Source organism: Trichosurus vulpecula, chromosome 3, assembly GCF_011100635.1.
Source record: "Trichosurus vulpecula isolate mTriVul1 chromosome 3, mTriVul1.pri, whole genome shotgun sequence".
NCBI lineage: Eukaryota > Metazoa > Chordata > Mammalia > Diprotodontia > Phalangeridae > Trichosurus > Trichosurus vulpecula.
The window spans coordinates 42156319-42175569 of NC_050575.1; the positions used below are offsets into that span (position 1 = coordinate 42156319).

A 19251-nucleotide genomic window follows, 5' to 3' on the forward strand; every position below is an offset into this window, starting at 1 on the left:
TGATAATCCCTAGGGAAGGCTGTACAGACCACTGGACTTCTAGAGGAAGACCAAGTGGTAGCCCCTCCCTTAATCTGTGGGGATCACAGAGACCCTGAGGGATCAGACCGTAAGGAGGACCCAAGTGATGGCCCCTTAGGACGGCCATAAGATCACAAGGCTCCCAAGACAGGGCCAGAAGACCCAAGTGATATCCCCTTAAGAAGGCTGTGCAGACCACGAGAAGAGTTTCCACTGCTCATTGCTTTACTTCCCTTAACCTTAAGAAAATCCATATGATTTGCCCATTTTCACCTAAAAAACTCAGGACCAGAGTGGGCAGAGAAAGGCATTTATTATGTTCCTCGGGAGAACGGGTGTAGTGTTCACTGGAATATTCACACTGATACAGCTGCAGGAGCAGGGGTAACCATTCCCTCCACTCCTGCTAGAGTTATGGTTAGTTTACAATCTTTATTTTTTACATAGTTTTCCTAGGTTATACAGTTTATATAGGTAGGATAATAAGGATACAGAAGCAAAAGTGAAGTTAATTAGATTTTCCTTGTCTTAGTTTAGGATTAAACTGCATTCTTTTACTTCCCCTACTTTCCCTCTTTAACATATGCAAATGATGCAAATCAGTAGGCCTGGATTCTTGACCAAGACCAGACCCTAGATAAGCTTGAACTGGTTCAAGCCATTTGGCCTCTCTAATTCCCCTGACTGCCTTCTCAAAAAGCATGCACATGCGTACAAGCCTCTGACCTCTCACCTGACCGACCTTGAGGCCTGGTTTCTGTTAAAGCTGGGGTGGGGGGCGGGGTAAGTATACCGTTAGTTCTGTGGAAACAAAACTCCTCCTCCCATTTCTTACAACTACCACCATAGAAAGTTCATTCTACTTTTATATAGCTTGAAATCCCTCCCCTCTTCTGAACTTCCCAATAGTAGATTACTGTAAAGTCTATCTAATATTTTATTTAAAAATTTTGTGGCAATATTCATTAGGGATGTTGGTATATTTTCTTTCTTTGTTCTGAATCTTTCTTGTTTAAATGTAGTTTTCATCCCAGAATGAATTTGGTATACTCTTTTCCTCTTTTTGCAAATAGCTTATATAATATTGGAATTGTTTTTTAAATGTTTGATACAATTTGCTTGCAAAATCTTCTGGCTGTGGTTATTATTATTATAGTTTATGGCTTATTCAATTTATTTTTCTAATATCAAATTATAATTCTCTATTTTTGTTTTGTCAGTATTGGTATTGTGTATTTTTTTAAATTAAATTTAATTTTTTTAAAATTTATTTAACATATTTAGTTTTCAGCATTGATTTTCACAATAGTTTGAATTACAAATTTTCTCCCCATTTGGTATTGTGTATTTTTGTATCTATTTATCCATTCCACTTAAGTTGTCAGTTTTCTTGGCATATAGTTTTGCTAACTAGTTTCTAGTAATTTCCTTTGTCTTATTCGTTTGCTGTGAATTTTTCATTTTCATTTTTTATATTGGTAATTTGTGTGCTTTCTTTAATAAAAAATAATTCGTAAACATTTTCTTTAAAATTAGCTAATGATTTTTGTATTTTATTAGCTTTTTCAAAGAATTCAGCTTTTAGTTTTATTTATTAATTAATTTTTGTGCTTTCTATTTTGTTAATCTCTTCTTGGACAGCCAGGTGGCACAGCCAGGTGGCAAAAGAAGACTCACCTTCCTGATTTCAAATCTACCCTCAGACATCTACTAGCTGCACAACCCGGGTCAAGTCACTTAACCCTGCTTATCTCAGTTCCACAACTGTAAAATGAGCTGGAGAAGGAAATGGCAAACCACTCCAGTGTCTGTGCCAAGAAAACCCCAAATGGGGTTACAAAGAATCCGATGTGATTGAAAAATGACTGAACAACAAGATCTCTTCTTTACAAATGTCTATTTTTTGTATCCAATTGAGGTTTTTAAATGTATTGTTTTTCTCGTTGTCTTTTAGTGTCATGCCCAATTCATTGGTTTGTTCTTTCGGGGGAAAGTTACTTTAGAATTTCGGACCCCGCCTCTTTGTTTATTGTTCATTTCAGTCATTGACAATAAAGTTTATTGAATGTGACGTAACTGCTTCTAGCCCCGCCTTCTCAGGCTGCGCCGTGATTGGTGAACTCCCGCAGGCTGCTGGGAGTTACTGAGCTCGGGATTCGCTACTGAACTTGTCACTCGCACTTTCGGGAGTCCGCTTTTCCCTTGCTTCCCTGCTTCTGCTTTCCCACCCCCCTGCAGCCGTAGCTCCCGGTGTCTCGCGTGCCACGGCGACTGAGCTAGAAGCCAATACCATGTTTCGCCGAAAGCTGACGGCCCTCGACTATCACAACCCTGCGGGCTTCAACTGCAAAGGTGAGGGAGGCGGCCCGTGCTCGCTGCAGGCCTTGCAGGAGTTAGGCCCGGGAATGCGTCACTCGTCCTCGGCCGTGCCCGGCCATTTCTATGTGTACGCATCACCTTTCGGCCGCTGCCTCGCTCCTCACCAGGCTCTCCTTCCCATTTTCTCCATACACTTCTCTCTGCCATTAGTGCAACCCCTTTACCGTTTGATTTCTGGAGCGCTTCAGTATGAGCCAAGCTCCCTGCGGGATCACTCACCTCCATCGGCCGTCATTTCTCTTTTTCAGCCCCACCAAAGTAAACCCACCTCTTCTTCCCTCCTCCATTAAGGAAAAGGGGAGAAAACCACCCGACTCTGGCCAAAGGAAGCACTTCCCTGTCTGTAAAAACCTGTCATTTGTATTAGTTGAGTACCTGGTGAACGTGTTACGGTCCGGTGTAAGTGCTGTGGGAGACAGTTACGTGGTTCCGGGGCCGAGGGGCCAAGGGAGCTTAGCATCCCAAGGAGGAGGCTGTACATATCTGCACACAGAACTAGGAAGCAGAGCAGCATGTAATAAAATGTACGTTGTAATCAGATAGTAAGATGGTCAGTAATGTGCATTAAGTACAGAGGAAGTTGAAGGGAGAATGCATAAAAGATCAAAGGAAAAAACTCTGGTACTCAGAGGTTTCATTCATATTCTTTGACCTATTGTAGATTAATAAAAATGAAAAGAATCATAAGATAAACCCCATAACGTCTTCACATATTCATAATTGAGACATCTAACTGCTCATGAGCCTCAGTTTCTTTCATCTGCAAAACGAAGATTACCTCACAGAGTATTAAATGACTATTAAATATTAAATGACATAAAATTTGTAAAGTACTTTGATGGACTTATTCCTACATGCATTTTAACTATTCTAATTAGCAGTGTTTTGATGTGCCGAAACTTGTGATAGTTTAAATAACTCTGTTATGGTGGACATATACTTAGTAAAGTACTTCGAATATTTCAGAAACCTTAAAAATTTTAAGTAGGAATTTTTCTTACTGTCTTCACCCCTCCATACCATCTTTCTCATTTTTTTTTGTTTGAAAGTTTTTATTTTTCATTTCACTGTCTGTTCTTTGGATTACTCTGTGGATCTTACCCATTGCTTTACCTAATTCTCTAAATATTATGCTATTGTATATTATAATTATATGATATCTTAACTCCTTATTAAACTGGATCTTCCCCCCAAAGCAAAATTCAATGATTGGGGATTAATAGTAATCTTTTCTTTTTTTACTCACTCCACTGATGTGCTCATATTACTTTTAAGTTCTTTTTTTGATAGCTTTGTAATTGTTTTTGTTTTATTTCATTTTAAAAGATGTTTTCTTTCTTTCATTGCTTGGTAGTACTTATTCATTTTTAATATTCAGGAAGGACATAATAGAATTAGAAATAATTTGTATAATAAAGACTAGCTAAAATGTATAGAAAAGATTACATTTAAGAAGATGCACATTTTACTATTACTATCATTCTTTATTTTGAATTACCTAAAATCTTGTATTCTGATTTGTCTAAAATTTTTGCTACAGATGAAACAGAATTTAGAAACTTTATTGTTTGGCTTGAAGATCAAAAGATTAGACACTACAAGATCGAAGACAGAGGAAATTTAAGAAACATCCACAATAGTGAATGGCCCAAGTTCTTTGAAAAGGTAATGAATCACTTGGTTAAGGCGGTAAACATCTTTAAAGATAAAATTTAATTTTAAATGAGGAATAATAATAGTCATTCAGTTTTGGAATGGAAACAGATTCTTATTTGTTAAATGGGGGAAAGATCCCAGATTTAGAGTTGGAAAACGTTTAGATGCCATTTAGTGTAGCCTTTTATTTTATAGATGAGAAAATTGAGAAACATTTTATTTGAAAAAAGCTCAAGAATAATGAAGTAGGTGATAGTGATTAAGGAAACTCACAGTAATTCTAATACTATACTAATATTACTAAAAATTTCAACCCTCTTGTTTTTTGTTGTATATATTTAAATCAATATAGTGAAGTTTAACCAGTGAAACAAGATCAACTAAGCAACTTAGTTTTCTAGAAGAAACCAAAAATGAAAACTAATTGATAACGTTTTAATGTTAACAGCATGTAAACAAGATGATTTTAAAGTTTCTGTTTCTGTTTATAAAAGCCTTCAGAAACTAAAAAAAATTTGTATTAAAAATAAGGTTAAGTTGTCTGAAGATTTTTTTTTTTAAAAATTGTATGTGAATTAATGGCATCAGACATTTTTTGGAGAGCCATTTGCTTCCTCTTTTTTGAGGACCCTCAAATTGTGAAGCTGAATGCTATAGTTTTTGTCCACATCTGGTTGTATTTGAACTGACCCACATTCATTCTCTTGTGAATATGATTCTTACTCTGTTTTGAAAAGTTTCTTGTAAAACAGCAGGAGACATGGTCATTTTATAGAGTGGCAGGGTACTAGAGGGTGACTTCCAGCCTCAGAATGTCTTATATGGTTATATAGGACACTAGCCCTGTGACTATAATGTACATTTGATAAATATGTGGTGTACTTATTTCTTGATGTCGCTTAGCCACATCTTAGTAGTTGCATGTTGTGAAGGTAAACAAACCCATCCTTCTCTCTCTTTTTTTCCCCATACTTCTCTTAATACAGAAATTCCTTTCTCCCATACCTCCCCCCGCCCCTTTTTTTTTTGAGCAGTGGGAATTGGGTCTGGCCCTGTGATTTTTATTTGTGTGGGTAGATACTAATATGGAACATTTTCCACCAATTCAGGTTAGCCACTTGACTATAACTTACAGTTTTAGAGAGTTTCCTGGGATACTAAGAGATTAGTTGATGTACCAGTGTTTTCCTAGCTAGTGTGTTTCTTAGGTAATACTTGAAACCAGATCTTCCTCACTTTAAGGGTAGGCTCCCATCCACTGTTGCATGTTGTTTATATTCCATCTCCTTGTAGCCCTATCCCCCAATGAACTATCTCATATTTTATCTATAATACTTTTTTGACTATTGGTTTTAGAGACTTGAGTGATTATTGTTATTTAGCAGTTAATATTTGCCAAGTTTTTTCCGCCATTTGCAAATCCTTGACCTTTCTAACTCTACAACATCTTTATCCAAGATGAACCTGTCCTTCGCTAATTAGTGCCTATTGATAATAGCCCATTATAGAAGCTATTTGGTGTGATTGATAAAAATAACAATAAGTTAGCCCATAGCCCAAGCATAGAATTTTGTTTATTAAATGTAGCAATACACTTTTTAAGCCACCTTTATGATAGTGGAATTTAGTGCTGAAAAGGATGTTAAAATGTTCTAAATTTTTGTAATTTTTAACTAATAGTTACAATTTCATAGGAGAACAACCTGTTCCAATATGTTGGTAAAGATTATATACAAGAATGTGGCAAACTCATTCTAATTGTTGTACATTTAAAAAAAAAAATCTGTGACCATCATCTTGTAGTATCAGTAGATTTCTCTGATCATCATGGGTTAATTAACTGTGTGGAGGCCAAGTAACTTTATTCTGTTCCATATTTATATAATGTATCCCTAGCCATGGCATAAAACCATATGAATTAATAATTAAGAAGAGCTTAGTAAGAGAGCATTCTCTTACTAAATGTGGGATTCTCACATAGAATCACAAAATTACATAGTTAAAAGGAACTTCAAAGATCATCTAATTCCTAATTGTACCCAGAAAAGAATAGCTACCAAAACCTGAACTGGTTGTAATAAAGTGGTCACCTAGATTCTTCTTGAGGATTTCCTGTGATGGAGAACCTAGTCTGCTTTCAGTAGTTCTAATTGTTAGAGGAAATTTTTCCCAACATCACATTTTAAGCTTGCCTCTTTAAAACTTTCCCTCATTACTTCTAGTTCTGCCCTCCAAGTCTAAATAGAACAAGTCTTATCCCTCTTCCAGATGATAGCCCTTCGTATACTTGAATACTGTTGTTGTATCCTGCATTAGCCTTCTCTTCTCCAGATTAAACATCCCCAACTTCTCCAAATTCTTGTCCTGTTTTTTAAATACTTATTTATTTTTACCTGAATTTTCCCTGATACTGAACAACTATCAACCTCCCCCCCCAAAAAAAACCCAGAACAAAACCTATTCTCAGGAATATGAATAAGTTTAATTGCCAAATCTAATGGCCTTTTCTCAGTTCTCATCCTTCTTGACCTCTTTGCAACCTTTGACATTGTCTATTACCCTCGTCTCATGACATCACCCTCTCCTGTGTTTGAATCCCGATTTTGTTGTTTAACATGCTGTGTTATTTGGGCAAGATTCTGTGTACTCTGACTCTCAAATTTCCTCATCTATAAAATGATTTAGTTGGATTTGATAATAACAATAACTAATATTTACATATTGCTGTAATCTTTGCAAAACTGTGTGTCATTAAATCCTTGCAACAGCTCTGTAAGGCAGGTTTCATTATTGTGCCCGTGTGTGGAAATTGAGCCTGATGGGATTTGTCCTCGGTAACACAAACTAGTGAAGTTTCTGAGGCAGTTTGAATTCAGGCCTTCCTAACTCCAAGTCCAGAATTCTCTCTATATTAAATCCTTTGAACCTGAGAATTTGGATTTCTCAGAAAATGCTTTTGAATATTTTCAGTGGTTGCAAATGATTGTCCTTCTGAAAATGGATTTTAGTTCTTGAAAAGTCATAAATTGAATATTCAAAGTCAAGTTTGATAAATGAACAATTAAGATGGGGTATCTCATTTTAGGTTTGAAACAAGATGTGGCTATGAAATAGAGGCTAACTTTCTTTAGGTTTCATAAAATGACTTGAAAGCAAATCTAAAACCTGTATTCCAACAATGGTTTGAGCAGTGGCAGTCATTGTTAGTGACATCAAAAGCTTCTGAGGTTCAGCTATCGTCTCTATGCAGGTGAATCCCAGATCTACATATCTAGCCCCAATTTCTCTTCTAAGCTCCAGTTGTATACCAGCAACTATGTATTAAACATTTCCAAAGGGATGTTCCAAAATTTTAAATTCAGAATGCTAAAAACAACTTGTTACCTTTCCATTCTAAATCCTCTCCTCTTTATAATTTCTTTATTATTGTCAGGGGCACTACCATTTTTTAAATCACCCAAATTCCCTACCTGTTAGTCTTTCACTTTGCCATTTCGTACAAGAACCCTATCCTCAACTTCTCCAGTTTCTTTTGCTGTCTTACCCATAAAATTACTTTCTATTTCCTTTTTGTATTTATGTTTCCCGTTTCCTTTTTGCATTCATGTTTCCACTGATAGAATGTAACCTTCTGTACGTCAAGGACTAGTTAGTTTTTGTCTTTGTATTCCCAGTACCTAGTGTGGTATATGACATGTAGTAGGTGCTTAAATGAATGTTGAATGAATCACAAAGGGGCTACAGTGAAGAACAACACTTAACTTGGATGTCTAAGTTTTATAGTAGTGGTGTTTTGTTGTTTTAATCACTCATTGTTTTAAGATTTAGACATATAAGGCACATCATGTCCTAGATGGCTTAATCAATACATAATTGTTTACCTAAATATAGACACTATGGCTTATTTATGTAATTCTGATTCTTGGCTGTATGTTGCCATTTAACTAGTGATAACGAGCCAGATTTTTTCCTTTTCTTTCACAGTATCTGAAAGATGTTAACTGTCCTTTCAAGATTCAAGAGCGACAAGAAACTATTGATTGGCTTCTTGGTTTAGCTGTTAGACTAGAGTATGGAGATAATGGTATGATTTTTACCTGTGTTTTACTTATATATTCAGTGACTGATTATGAAAAGACTTGATATGGGAGTGTTTAAAAATAATCTAACTGCTTTTTATTTGAATGCTTTTTTAAAAGCTGCAATTCCTTTTCCTTTTTTAGGTCTGTTTGAAAAAGCTTTTATTTCTTCCTTTCTTTCTTTGATCTCACTGAGAATTTATAGTTTTCTAACAGAAGAATAAAATCTTATTTAAAAGCGCCTGATTAGCAAAAGAAGTTCAGAGCACATTTCTCATCATTATTTTGTTGGTCCTTAAGTTTTCTAGAGGCACTTGAGTCTGTTGGAATGGAAGTTGGAGTGAGAGAACCTGGGTTTGAATCCTAAATGATCTGCTCAGTATCTGAATAGCAAAGATCTGAAACTGGATTTGAACTTTGGTCTTCCCAACTCCCCAGGTCCTGTGCTCTATCTACAGTGCCACCTCTTCTCTGTTAAATGTGATTAGATATCTCTATATGATTATCTCTGTTAAATGTGATTAGATATCTATATGATTATCCAGCTCTAAAGTTGTGATCCTATGTCAGTAAACCATTATAGCTTATAGCTTAAAAAATAAATGAACAGTGGAAGAACATTTCCACATCAAAGCCAAGCCTATAGTTTAGTTCTTTGAACTTCTGTTTAATTCAATAGTAGGATAAAAATGTCATCAAGAAAATGTATAGTAGAAAGAGAAGATGGGCTGGTCATGTAGTTAAGGGCAAAGTATCCAGAGTGTTCTACTGGTACCCTTTTGATGTCAGGAAAAATTGTGAAAGGCCTCTAGCACAGGCAGATAGCCTGGTGGAATGACGTTAGGGCATGGATAAGAGTCACATGAACAAGGCAAGCATGATTGGGTTGCATTATGTATCTTGAAAGGAAGTTCATGTTGATATCATTGTATATATTTAAAATTTGAGTTCATCTCAACAAATTTGAAAACATTGCTAGGCAATGAGTAACATTCAAAGATGAGCTTATGTAAGCTAAAATAATTTCAGGGCAATGAGGCTTGTTTGCAAGTAACAATAATACAAAGGAAAATATGGTATTTTATAGTTCCTTTGAGATTAAATAGTTTGCTGAGGGTCATGGCAAAACAAACAAAATCACAGAGTTGTGAAAATTCTAAGAAGGAAGAGATTGTTTTCTACCATGGAGTCAGTGAAAGCTTCATGAAGGTATAACATTTGATTTGTGCCTCATAGGATTTCAGAAGGTGAAGATTATTGAAGAAAACTCAGCACTCTTTGTTTTTGGTAGAAGCTTTTCAGATTTCTTAACAAAATTATGAATTAAATTTTAAGCACTGTTCTTTTTAGAGAGAAAACGAAAGGAAAGAATTTGCTCTTTGTTGAATTCTCCCTGACTCATTTTATAGTAATCATGAAACAAAGGCAATATTCCACATTGAAGATTAAACGGAGGTACAAAGTTCAAGGTTCCTTCCTGAAATCTGACTTAGATTCCATTTAGAAACTGGTTAGGCTTTTGATGAAGATGAAACAAAAGGATTTCAGAACAGGACATTGTCTCTTCAGATTTAAGTACTGACAGTTTTTGTAAGGTAGTACCAGTGAGGTCAGAATAGGACCTAGTCACCAGGGCACTATTATACCATTCCTTAATATTTAATATCTAAGGATGAGGAGAACCCAGATTGTGTGACATGTTCATGTATTGGTGACTCGTATGTTTTGTCTGGAGTACCTGAGATGGAGAGAGAAGCAGTATGCATAGTGGTTAGAAAGCTGTCTTTCAAGTCAGGAATGACTGTCTAGTTCAAGTTCTGCCTATGTGAAAGACCCAATTTCTCAGTGCTCTAGTAAACTCTTTGGCATAGAATGTGTTATATTGGCTTAGGGAGTTTCCCCACCTTGGTGTTCCTTCTACCAGTGAAAATTAAAGGTCTGGTGTCTACATGAAGTGGAATGGTGTGTGAATGGCTGAAAATATGTTATACTTGGTACATTGCTTTACAATTTACATGGTCCTGAGGATCATAAGAACAGAACTCTGGACTTTGAACCAGGAGAGCTGAGTTCAAATCATTCCTCATGTACTTTGTCACCAATCAGTTAAACCCATTTTCATCATCTGTAAAAATGGGGATAATACTTGTATTACCTGACTCAGTTGTTGTGGGGAAAGTGCTTTACAAGTCATCAAACTTTATAAACATGATGATATTATTATTTTCATCTAGTTAATTGTTTTTTACCCCGTGTTACTTATATGGCCATGAGAATATGTTGTTATGCCTGCAAGAATAAATAAATAGATTGGGTCTGAAATATTCCTGGATAATTTAAGTTACAAATAATACCGTGCTCCCCTCCCTCACTCCCAACCCTCACGTGGAGAGAAACTTTGCGATAATAACTCATGGTTTTGTAACTCTTTACAGTTTGTAAGGCACTTTCCTCATAGTTTTATAAGGGAGATAATATAAATATTAATATCACCATGTATACACACAAAGGAACTAATACTCTGACGGTATGACTTTTTCAAGGTCGTACAACTAATAAGTATTTACATTTCTTTTGACTCCAAATCTATGTATAGTCTCGATTACTTGGCTCTTATTTAGATTTCTGATATCAAAAGTTAAGAGTGGCCCTGTGTGATAATATTTTCCCAACACAGTCTCTTTCTTCTCACCCACAACATGGGGAAGCTTTACCTAAAGATGACAAAACTGCCCTGGCATTTGATTTTCCTTGGCATTCTCGATGCAGCTTCTTGGTAATATTTGTTTTTGTTCTTCCTTTGTTTTCTACTCTTTGTGACCCCATTTAGGGTTTTCTTGGCAAAATAGTGTAGTTTGCCATTTCCTTCTCCAGCTCATTTTACAGATGGGGAAACTGAAGGAAAGAGTTAAGTGACTTGACCAGGGTCACATAACTAGGAAGTGTCTGAGGCCACATTTGAATTCATGACGGTGAATTTTCCTGACTCTGGTCCCAGCATTTTATCCACTATACCACCTAGCTACCCTGCTTATATAGGGGCATATAAAGACAAGTACAGTCTAAGGCATATCAGACTTGATGGGTGCCTAAAACCTTGTGAATCATCATATCCTGATGATCTGCCAATCAGATGTGTTTCTGTGAGCAAGCAAGGGAAGCTGAATCTATCAAAACTAAAGATAAATGCTCCTGTATTTATCCTGACTACATATTTTTGCCATGATAGAGCAAAGTAATTATTATTAATAATTTTATTATTAATGATTTATATTACTAATGATTTATAATTTTTATTATTAATTATTTTAAGTGTCTCTTTGCATCAAGCCACTCCTCCAGGTATTTATTAGGGTCTTGGATAACTGTAGTTGTGCAACAAGAATACTTATGATTAATAATTAATAAGCATTTATTAAGCACCTAATATGTGGCAGGCACTGTGCTAAGCATTGGGGATACAAATAGGAAAAAAGAAAGTCTCGTTGTAGGGCATGGTGGAAAGGCAGTAAGAAAAGTCTCAAGGTAGTGCAGCCAGATGAGAAATGAGTTGTCTGAGCTGAGAATTCTCTTTAAGTGGAGGTTTGGAAATCACGGCCCCACTGTCTAATTAGAGAGGGTAGTGATGAAGTGAAGTTCCAAGACTGTTGAGATCTTACAGGATTATAAGGCCATTCTAATAATGAGCTTCCTGGAGGTATGGTGGAAAAGTCAGTAAGAGAAGTGCCAAAGTATGCGGCCAGGTGAGAACTGTGGTATAAGAAGGATGATTTTGTGTCTGAGCTGATGCTTTCTTGAATGATGTTCCTTAGCTGAAATTCCTATAATTGGCCTTGACTATAATATGCTATTTTTAGAGGAATAGTCCTCTTTTAGATTAAATGGATTTCAAGAACAAGTTTCACAGTAACATATCTTTGGCAGAGCAACTTTGTGATGTTGTTATAGAGCTAAATTCTTAATGTCTTTACTAGCAGTTGTAGGAACACCCAAATGTATGTTATCCTTTAGTTAAAATAATACCTGCCACACTGTATGGGAAATCCTTATTAGGGAAACCCTGGTCAATCATTGGAGTGAACTCCTAGTGCTTGGTTCTAGTCAGTTAATGGGGGAAGTGTCCGAATAGAATTTCTTCTGTTGGTAAATTGAATCACAAATGGTTAATTCAAAAGGTGGAATGTTTATGATGTTTCCTTAACATATCTATTCAGTTAAAATTTCATTTCCATCTAACCATGCTTCCTTTCTTTACTTTTACACAAATGGATTTGTGATGTCATTGATTTGGAATTCCCTCCAGTAATGCAAATTTCAGTCCATCCATGCCTGCCCATCCTTAGTTGGTTGTTGTCTGTAACCTCCCATAAATTTGTCATAGTAGATCCACCCAATGTGCCAGAAACATTTGGAGATACTGAGAGTCTGCAAGTACAATAGCAACCTGGCTGCCAGCATCTAGCAATCCTTCAGTCCCTTCCCTTCTCCCTGTCTCCCTCTCCCCCACCCCATTCCAAGCCATAGTGACTTGGGCATATATCACGGAAGACAGATTGAAATAGTCAGAGACTTGAACCAGGGAGATCAATCAGAAGGCTGTTTTAATAATTTAGGCTAGAGCTGATGAGGGCCTGAACTAAATGGTAACTGTGTGAGTGGAGAGAACGGGTGGATGAAGAGAAATGTGGATGTAGAAATGGAAAGATGTGGCAACCGATTGGATTTGAAGGGTAAGGGATAGTAGAAGATAGAGTAACTTAAAGATTGTGAACCTGGAAGACTAGAAGGATGGTAATACCCTTTAGAAATAGGGAAGTTGGGGTGGAGCCAAGATGGCAGCTGGAAAGCAGGGACTAGCGTGAGCTCCCTGCCAAATCCCTCCAAAAACCTATAAAAAATGGCTCTGAAACAATTCTAGAACTGCAGAACCCACAAAATAGCAGAGGGAAGCAGGGCTCCAGCCCAGGACATCCTGGATGATTGCTGGGTGAGGTCTATCGTGCACGGAGCTGGGAGCGGAGCGGAGCAGAGCCCAGCGTTGGCTGCGTGGACCAACCAGACCAGGAGCCGGGTGGAGCAGGCCCTAGCGCCCTGAATCAGTGAGCTGTGGCAGTTGCCAGACTTCTCAACCCACAAACACCAAAGACAACAGAGAACTGCAGAACCCATGAAATAGCGGAGGGAAGCAGGGCTCCAGCCCAGGACAGCCTGGATGGTCGTTGGGTGAGGTCTATCACGCATAGGGTTGGGAGTGGAACAGAGCCCAGCGCGGGCAGCAGCAGGACCAACCAGACCGGGAGCCGGGTGGAGCAGGCCCTAGTGCCCTGAATCAGTGAGCTGTGGCAGTTGCCAGACTTCTCAACCCACAAACACCAAAGACAACAGAGAACTGCAGAACCCATGAAATAGCGGAGGGAAGCAGGGCTCCAGCCCAGGACAGCCTGGATGGTCGTTGGGTGAGGTGTATCGCGCACAGGGTTGGGAGTGGAGCAGAGCCCAGCGCGGGCGGCAGCAGGACCAACCAGACCGGGAGCCGGGTGGAGCAGGCCCTAGCGCCCTGAATCAGTGAGCTGTGGCAGTTGTCAGACTTCTCAACCCACAAACACCAAAGACAACAGAGAAGGTTAGTGGGAAAAGCTGCTGGGGACAGAGTGAAAGAAGGAGTTTGCGGTTTGGCCACCACCCAGGGGGCAGTGGAGGTGGGGCAGCTACAAAACTACGGCTGCAGTTGCTTCTGTTCCCAGACCCACCTGGTGGGAAGAATTAAGTGGCGGATCAAAGCAGGAGTGCAGAGCCTGCTGAAGATTTGAGTCCAGTACAGGTTGGCGGTTCTTGGGGAAGGAGGAGTGCTGTTGTGGTAGAGCTGGCTATAATAGCTCTGAAAACAACAGCACATCCCCTCAAACTTGGAACAAAGTACTCTCTACTCTACAAGCAGTCATACCCCAATGAAAAACTCAAGGGTCAAGTAAGATGGCTGGGAACATGGCCAGGCAGCGAAAACGCACCCAGATTCAGTCTCAGACTTTGGAATCTTTCTTTGGTGACAAAGAAGACCAAAACATGCAGCCAGAAGAAGTCAGCAAAGTCAAAAAGCCTCCAAGAAAAACATGAACTGGTCTCAGGCCACGGAAGAGCTCAAAAAGAATTTGGAAAAGCAAGTTAGAGAAGTAGAGGAAAAATTGGGAAGAGAAATGAGAAAGATGTGAGAAAACCATGAAAAACAAGTCAATGACTTGCTAAAGGAGACCCAAAAAAGTACTGAAGAAAACAACACCTTAAAAAATAGACTAACTCAAATGGCAAAAGAGCTCCAAAAAGCCAATGAGGAGAAGAATGCCTTGAGAGGCAGAATTAGCCAAATGGAAAAGGAGGTCCACTGAAGAAAATACTAGCTTAAAAATGAGATTGGAGCAAGTAGAAGCTAGTGACTTGATGAGAAATCAAGATATTATAAGACAGAACCAAAGGAATGAAAAAGTGGAAGACAATGTGAAATACCTCATTGAAAAAACCACTGACCTGGAAAATAGATCCAGGAGAGATCATTTAAAAATTATTGGACTACCTGAAAGCCATGATCAAAAAAAGAGCCTAGATACCATCTTTCAAGAAGTTATCAAGGAGAACTGCCCTGATATTCTAGAGCCAGAGGGTAAAATAGAAATTGAAAGAATCCACAGATCACCTCTTCAAATAGATCCCAAAAAGAAAACTCCTAGGAATATTGTCGCCAAATTCCAGAGCTCCCAGGTCAAGGAGAAAATACTTCAAGCAGCCAGAAAGAAACAATTTGAATATTGTGGAAACATAATCAGAATAATACAAGATTTAGCAGCTTCTACATTAAGAGATCGAAGGGCTTGAAATACAATATTCCGAAGGTCAATGGAGCTAGGATTAAAACCAAGAATCACCTACCCAGCAAAACTGAGTATCATGCTCCAAGGCAAAATATGAATTTTCAATAAAATAGAGGACTTTCAAGCTTTCTCGGTGAAAACACCAGAGCTGAATAGAAAATTTGACTTTCAAACACAAGAATCAAGAGAAGCATGAAAAGGTAATCAAGAAAAAGAACAAGAAAAAGAAATTTCAAGGGACTTACTAAAGTTGAACTGTTTTGTTTACATTCCTGCATGGAAAGATGATGTGTATGATTCATGAGACCCCAGTATTAGAGTAGCTGAAGGGAATATGCATGTACATATGTATATATGTGTGTATATGTATTGTATATATATGTGTGTGTATGTATGTATATATCTATGTGTATATACACACATATATATGTATATATATATATAGAGAGAGAGAGAGGGCACAGAGTGAGTTGAATATGAAGGGATGATATCTAAAAGAAGTAAAATCAAATTAAGGGATGAGAGAGGAATATATTGAGAGAGGGAGAAAGGGAGAGATAGAATGGGGTAAATTATTTCGCATAAAAGTGGCAAGAAAAAGCAGTTCTGTAGGAAGGGAAGAGAAGGCAGGTGAGGGGGAATGAGTGAATCTTGCTCTCATCAGATTTGACCTGAGGAGGGAATACCATACACACTCAATTGGGTATCTTACCCCACAGGAAAGAAGGAGGAAGAAGATGAAAAAGCGGGGATGATAGAAGGGCGGGCAGATGGGGGTGGAGGTAATCAAAAACAAACACTTTCGAAAAAGGACAGGGTCAAGGGAGAAAATTCAATAAAGGGGGATAGGTTAGGAAAGAGCAAAATGTAGTTAGCCTTTCACAACATGAGTATTGTGGAAGGGTTTTACATAATGATACACATGTGGCTTATGTTGAATTGCTTGACTTCTTAGGGAGAGTGGGTGGGAAGGGAAGAGGGGAGAGAATTTGGAATTCAAAGTTTTTAAAAACAGATGTTCAAAAACAACAACAAAAGAAGTTTTTGCATACAACTACAAAATAAGATACACAGGCAATGGGGCGGAGAAATTCATCTTGCCCTACAAGAAACGAAGGCAAAAGGGGATGGGAGGGGAGTAGGGTGACAGAAGGGAGGGCTGACTGGGGAACGGGGCAACCAGAATACACGCCATCTTGGAGTGGAAGGGAGGGTAGAAATGGGGAGAAAATTTGTAATTCAAACTCTTGTGAAAATCAATGCTGAAAACTAAATACATTAAATAAATTAAATTTAAAAAGAAGAAAAAAAGAAAAGGAAGTTGGGAAGAGGGATAGGTTTTGGATAGGATAACGAACTTCAGTTTTTGAGATGTGTATTAGACATATAGTTTTAAATATCCAACAGGTAAATTGATGTGGGACTGGAGCTTGGGAGAGAATTTAGGGCTAGATGAGTGAATGAATGAAAATCATTTAAAAAGTCTTAGTATGTGTCAAGCATTGTGCTAAGTGCTAGGGTACAGAGGGAAAAGCTAGAAAATCTCTTCTCTCAAGAAGTTCACAGTCTGATAGGGGGAGAGAACACAGGGTTCAGCTGCAGAATGGATAGAAAGGTTTAGGGTACAATGGCAAAGCGGGTGTCAAAAGCCAGAGGTCCTTAATGTGCATCGGCTGTCCAGGTCAGGAAGGGAGGGAGGTGGTGCTTTGACAGGGCAGACAAGAAACCATTTGGTTTGGTAGTCTGGAGGGCATAATGGCAGATGCTAAAGCCTGATTTTCCTTTGGGCACCTGATAGGATTGTGAGAGTCATTTGCATAGAGATGATAATTAATCCATGAGAGCTGATGAGGTTGGCAAATGAGAGGGTTTAGACAAGAAAAGAAAGTCCAGGAAGGAAGAAAGGGGAGAGGGAGAGGTATAGCAGATTGCTCTACAATTTTTCCGTTAATGTAGTTTACTTGGGAATAATATTAATAATGATGATGATGATGATAACAAGCATTTTTATATAACTCCTATTATATGCCTGGGGATGTGCTAAGCACTTTACAAATATCTCATTTGATCCTCACAGCAGCCCTGGCAAATAGATGATATTATTATCCCCATTTTACAGTTTAGGAAACTAAGGCCAACATAGAGTTAGTTGCCCAAGGTCACATAACTATTAGGTGTGAGGCCATGGGGGGTGAGGAGGCGCGGGGGAGAAAATTTGGAACTCAAAAACTTGTGGAACTGAGTGTTGTAAATTAAAAAAAAAAATTAATAAAAATAGTGTGAGGCTAGATTCGAACTCAGGTCTTCTTGACGCCAGATCCAGTCCTCTATCCACTGTGCCACCTAGCAGTAAATCATCTTTCAAATATGTTGCTTTAGCCTATTTGCTAATGTTTTATTTTTTTGTTAACCTGTAATTTGATAGATAACTTACTTTTTGTAACAAGCGAATTAGTGGCAAAAATCTAACTTAGTTTTAAAAAATCAGTTTAAATTATTAGTCGTAACAAGTACTGCATAATTTTTAAATAATGTAAAGGGGAAACTTGTACAAGGTAAAAAGCAAATTACTTTGTTAAATGAGAGGGGGAGGAGAGAATGGAACGAACACTTATTAAGAGCCTGCTATGTGTCAGGTATCATACAAATATTATTTCATTTGATCTTCACAACAACCTTGTGAGGCAGGAACTATTGATATCCCCATTTTATAATTGAGGAAACTGAAGCAGAAAGTAGTAAAGTGAGTGGACCAAGGTCATACAGCTAGTAAGTGTCCGAGGTTGGATCTGAACTTAATTCTGTTTCAAGGCCCAGTGCTTTACTTACACCTAACCTAGAATTTGATTTGTGTATTATGTCAATTAGGATGGCAAGAATCTGGTTCAGATTTTTACAACATGAATTGTTTAATTTGTAATTTGTATTATTAGCGTCTTCAATATAATGATGTTTGATCTGCATAGCTATTTCTTAAGACCCATACTAGGCAGTGAGAGGCAAATTTTTTTTTCATTTTCTTGAGAAGGTTGATGGCTTAAAAAAATTTTATTAGAGATTTAAAATTTAGGGGCAGCTAAGTTGCACGTGAGTAGAGCACCAGCCCTGTAGTCAGGAGGACCTGAGTTCAAATGCGGCTTCAGACACTTGACACATGTACTAGCTGTGTGACCTTGGGCAAGTCACTTAATCCAATTGTCCTGCCAAAAAACAAAATAAAAAATAAAACAAAAAAAAAAAAGAAATTTAAAATTCTATTTCAACACATTTTTTCTCTTCTTGGAAAATCATCTATCCATGAACACTGTAGTTTGTGTAGTATTCAGTGATTTTAGAATCTTATATTTAATGAACATTCCTTTTCTAAAATCCTAATCCGTAGTTCTAAACCATCAAATGTTTAGGGCAGCATAAATTATTGTATTTTTGAAATACTGAAATATTTTGACCTTTTGGTAAATAAGATAATGGAATTTTAGGAGAGAAACAACTTTTCAGGTAAAATTTTAGTGAAAGAAAATGGATGCAATTTTATTTAATTCTAATGTTTCTAAAATTTGGGAAGAAGTCTATTTAAAAAATTAAATTTATTTGTAAAATTTGTGACCTTAATATGATATTTTTAAGAGTAGGTAATCCACTTTTTGCAATTTATAGACAATTTCAACAAAACAAAATTTCAACAAAACAATGCCTTTTGACAGTTACTCTGCTATTCAGAAAAGGTAATTTTGGCTTGATATATGTTTAAAAAGTGCATATAATTAAAAAATGTTCACAGTTTCTGTAAAGACACCTGGAATCAGTTTGCGTTGTCTGCTGTCACAATCAGAAGAATGCAACAGTACATAATACTATTCAGCATATAAATAAATGTTAGAAATTCTGCAGAACATGTTGACCCAAATTCCAAGGAAAAGTAAATTATTCAAACAAATCTTCAAAGATTTGTCCTTACTTCCCAACTTGTTGGTAGGTAATTATTTGTTACTCTCTAAGCCTTACATGTAGATTCCTGGGGATATGTCTCTGGGAGAGATAGGAGCTTCCTCTATTTAGGCTAGCAGTATGAGGATCCAGAGCCCTATTCCCAAAGTGGGAAGGAGAGAAGGAAGTACTTAGCTGTGTCTGTGTTTCTTGATATTCATCTTCCACTACATTGGTAAATAGGGGAATATCCTTGAGTCAGGAATGTACTTGCATGAATTTAGTGAAAAAATGAAGTCAGTTATTGACTCAATTTAAATATTATT

The 19251-nt window shown here is 37.5% G+C and overlaps 1 protein-coding gene across 1 annotated transcript in view; it reads left to right on the forward strand.

Annotated features, from left to right (window-relative positions):
- Window positions 1–2172: 2172 nt before the first annotated feature.
- Window positions 2173–19251, forward strand: part of RTRAF (RNA transcription, translation and transport factor) — a 37983-nt gene continuing 20904 nt past the window's right edge. Inside the window, exons 1-3 of the mRNA XM_036750337.1 lie at window positions 2173–2373; window positions 3941–4065; window positions 8041–8140. Coding sequence (XP_036606232.1) covers window positions 2313–2373; window positions 3941–4065; window positions 8041–8140 — 286 coding nt within the window. The 5' untranslated portion in view covers window positions 2173–2312. The remainder of the gene's footprint in view (window positions 2374–3940; window positions 4066–8040; window positions 8141–19251) is intronic.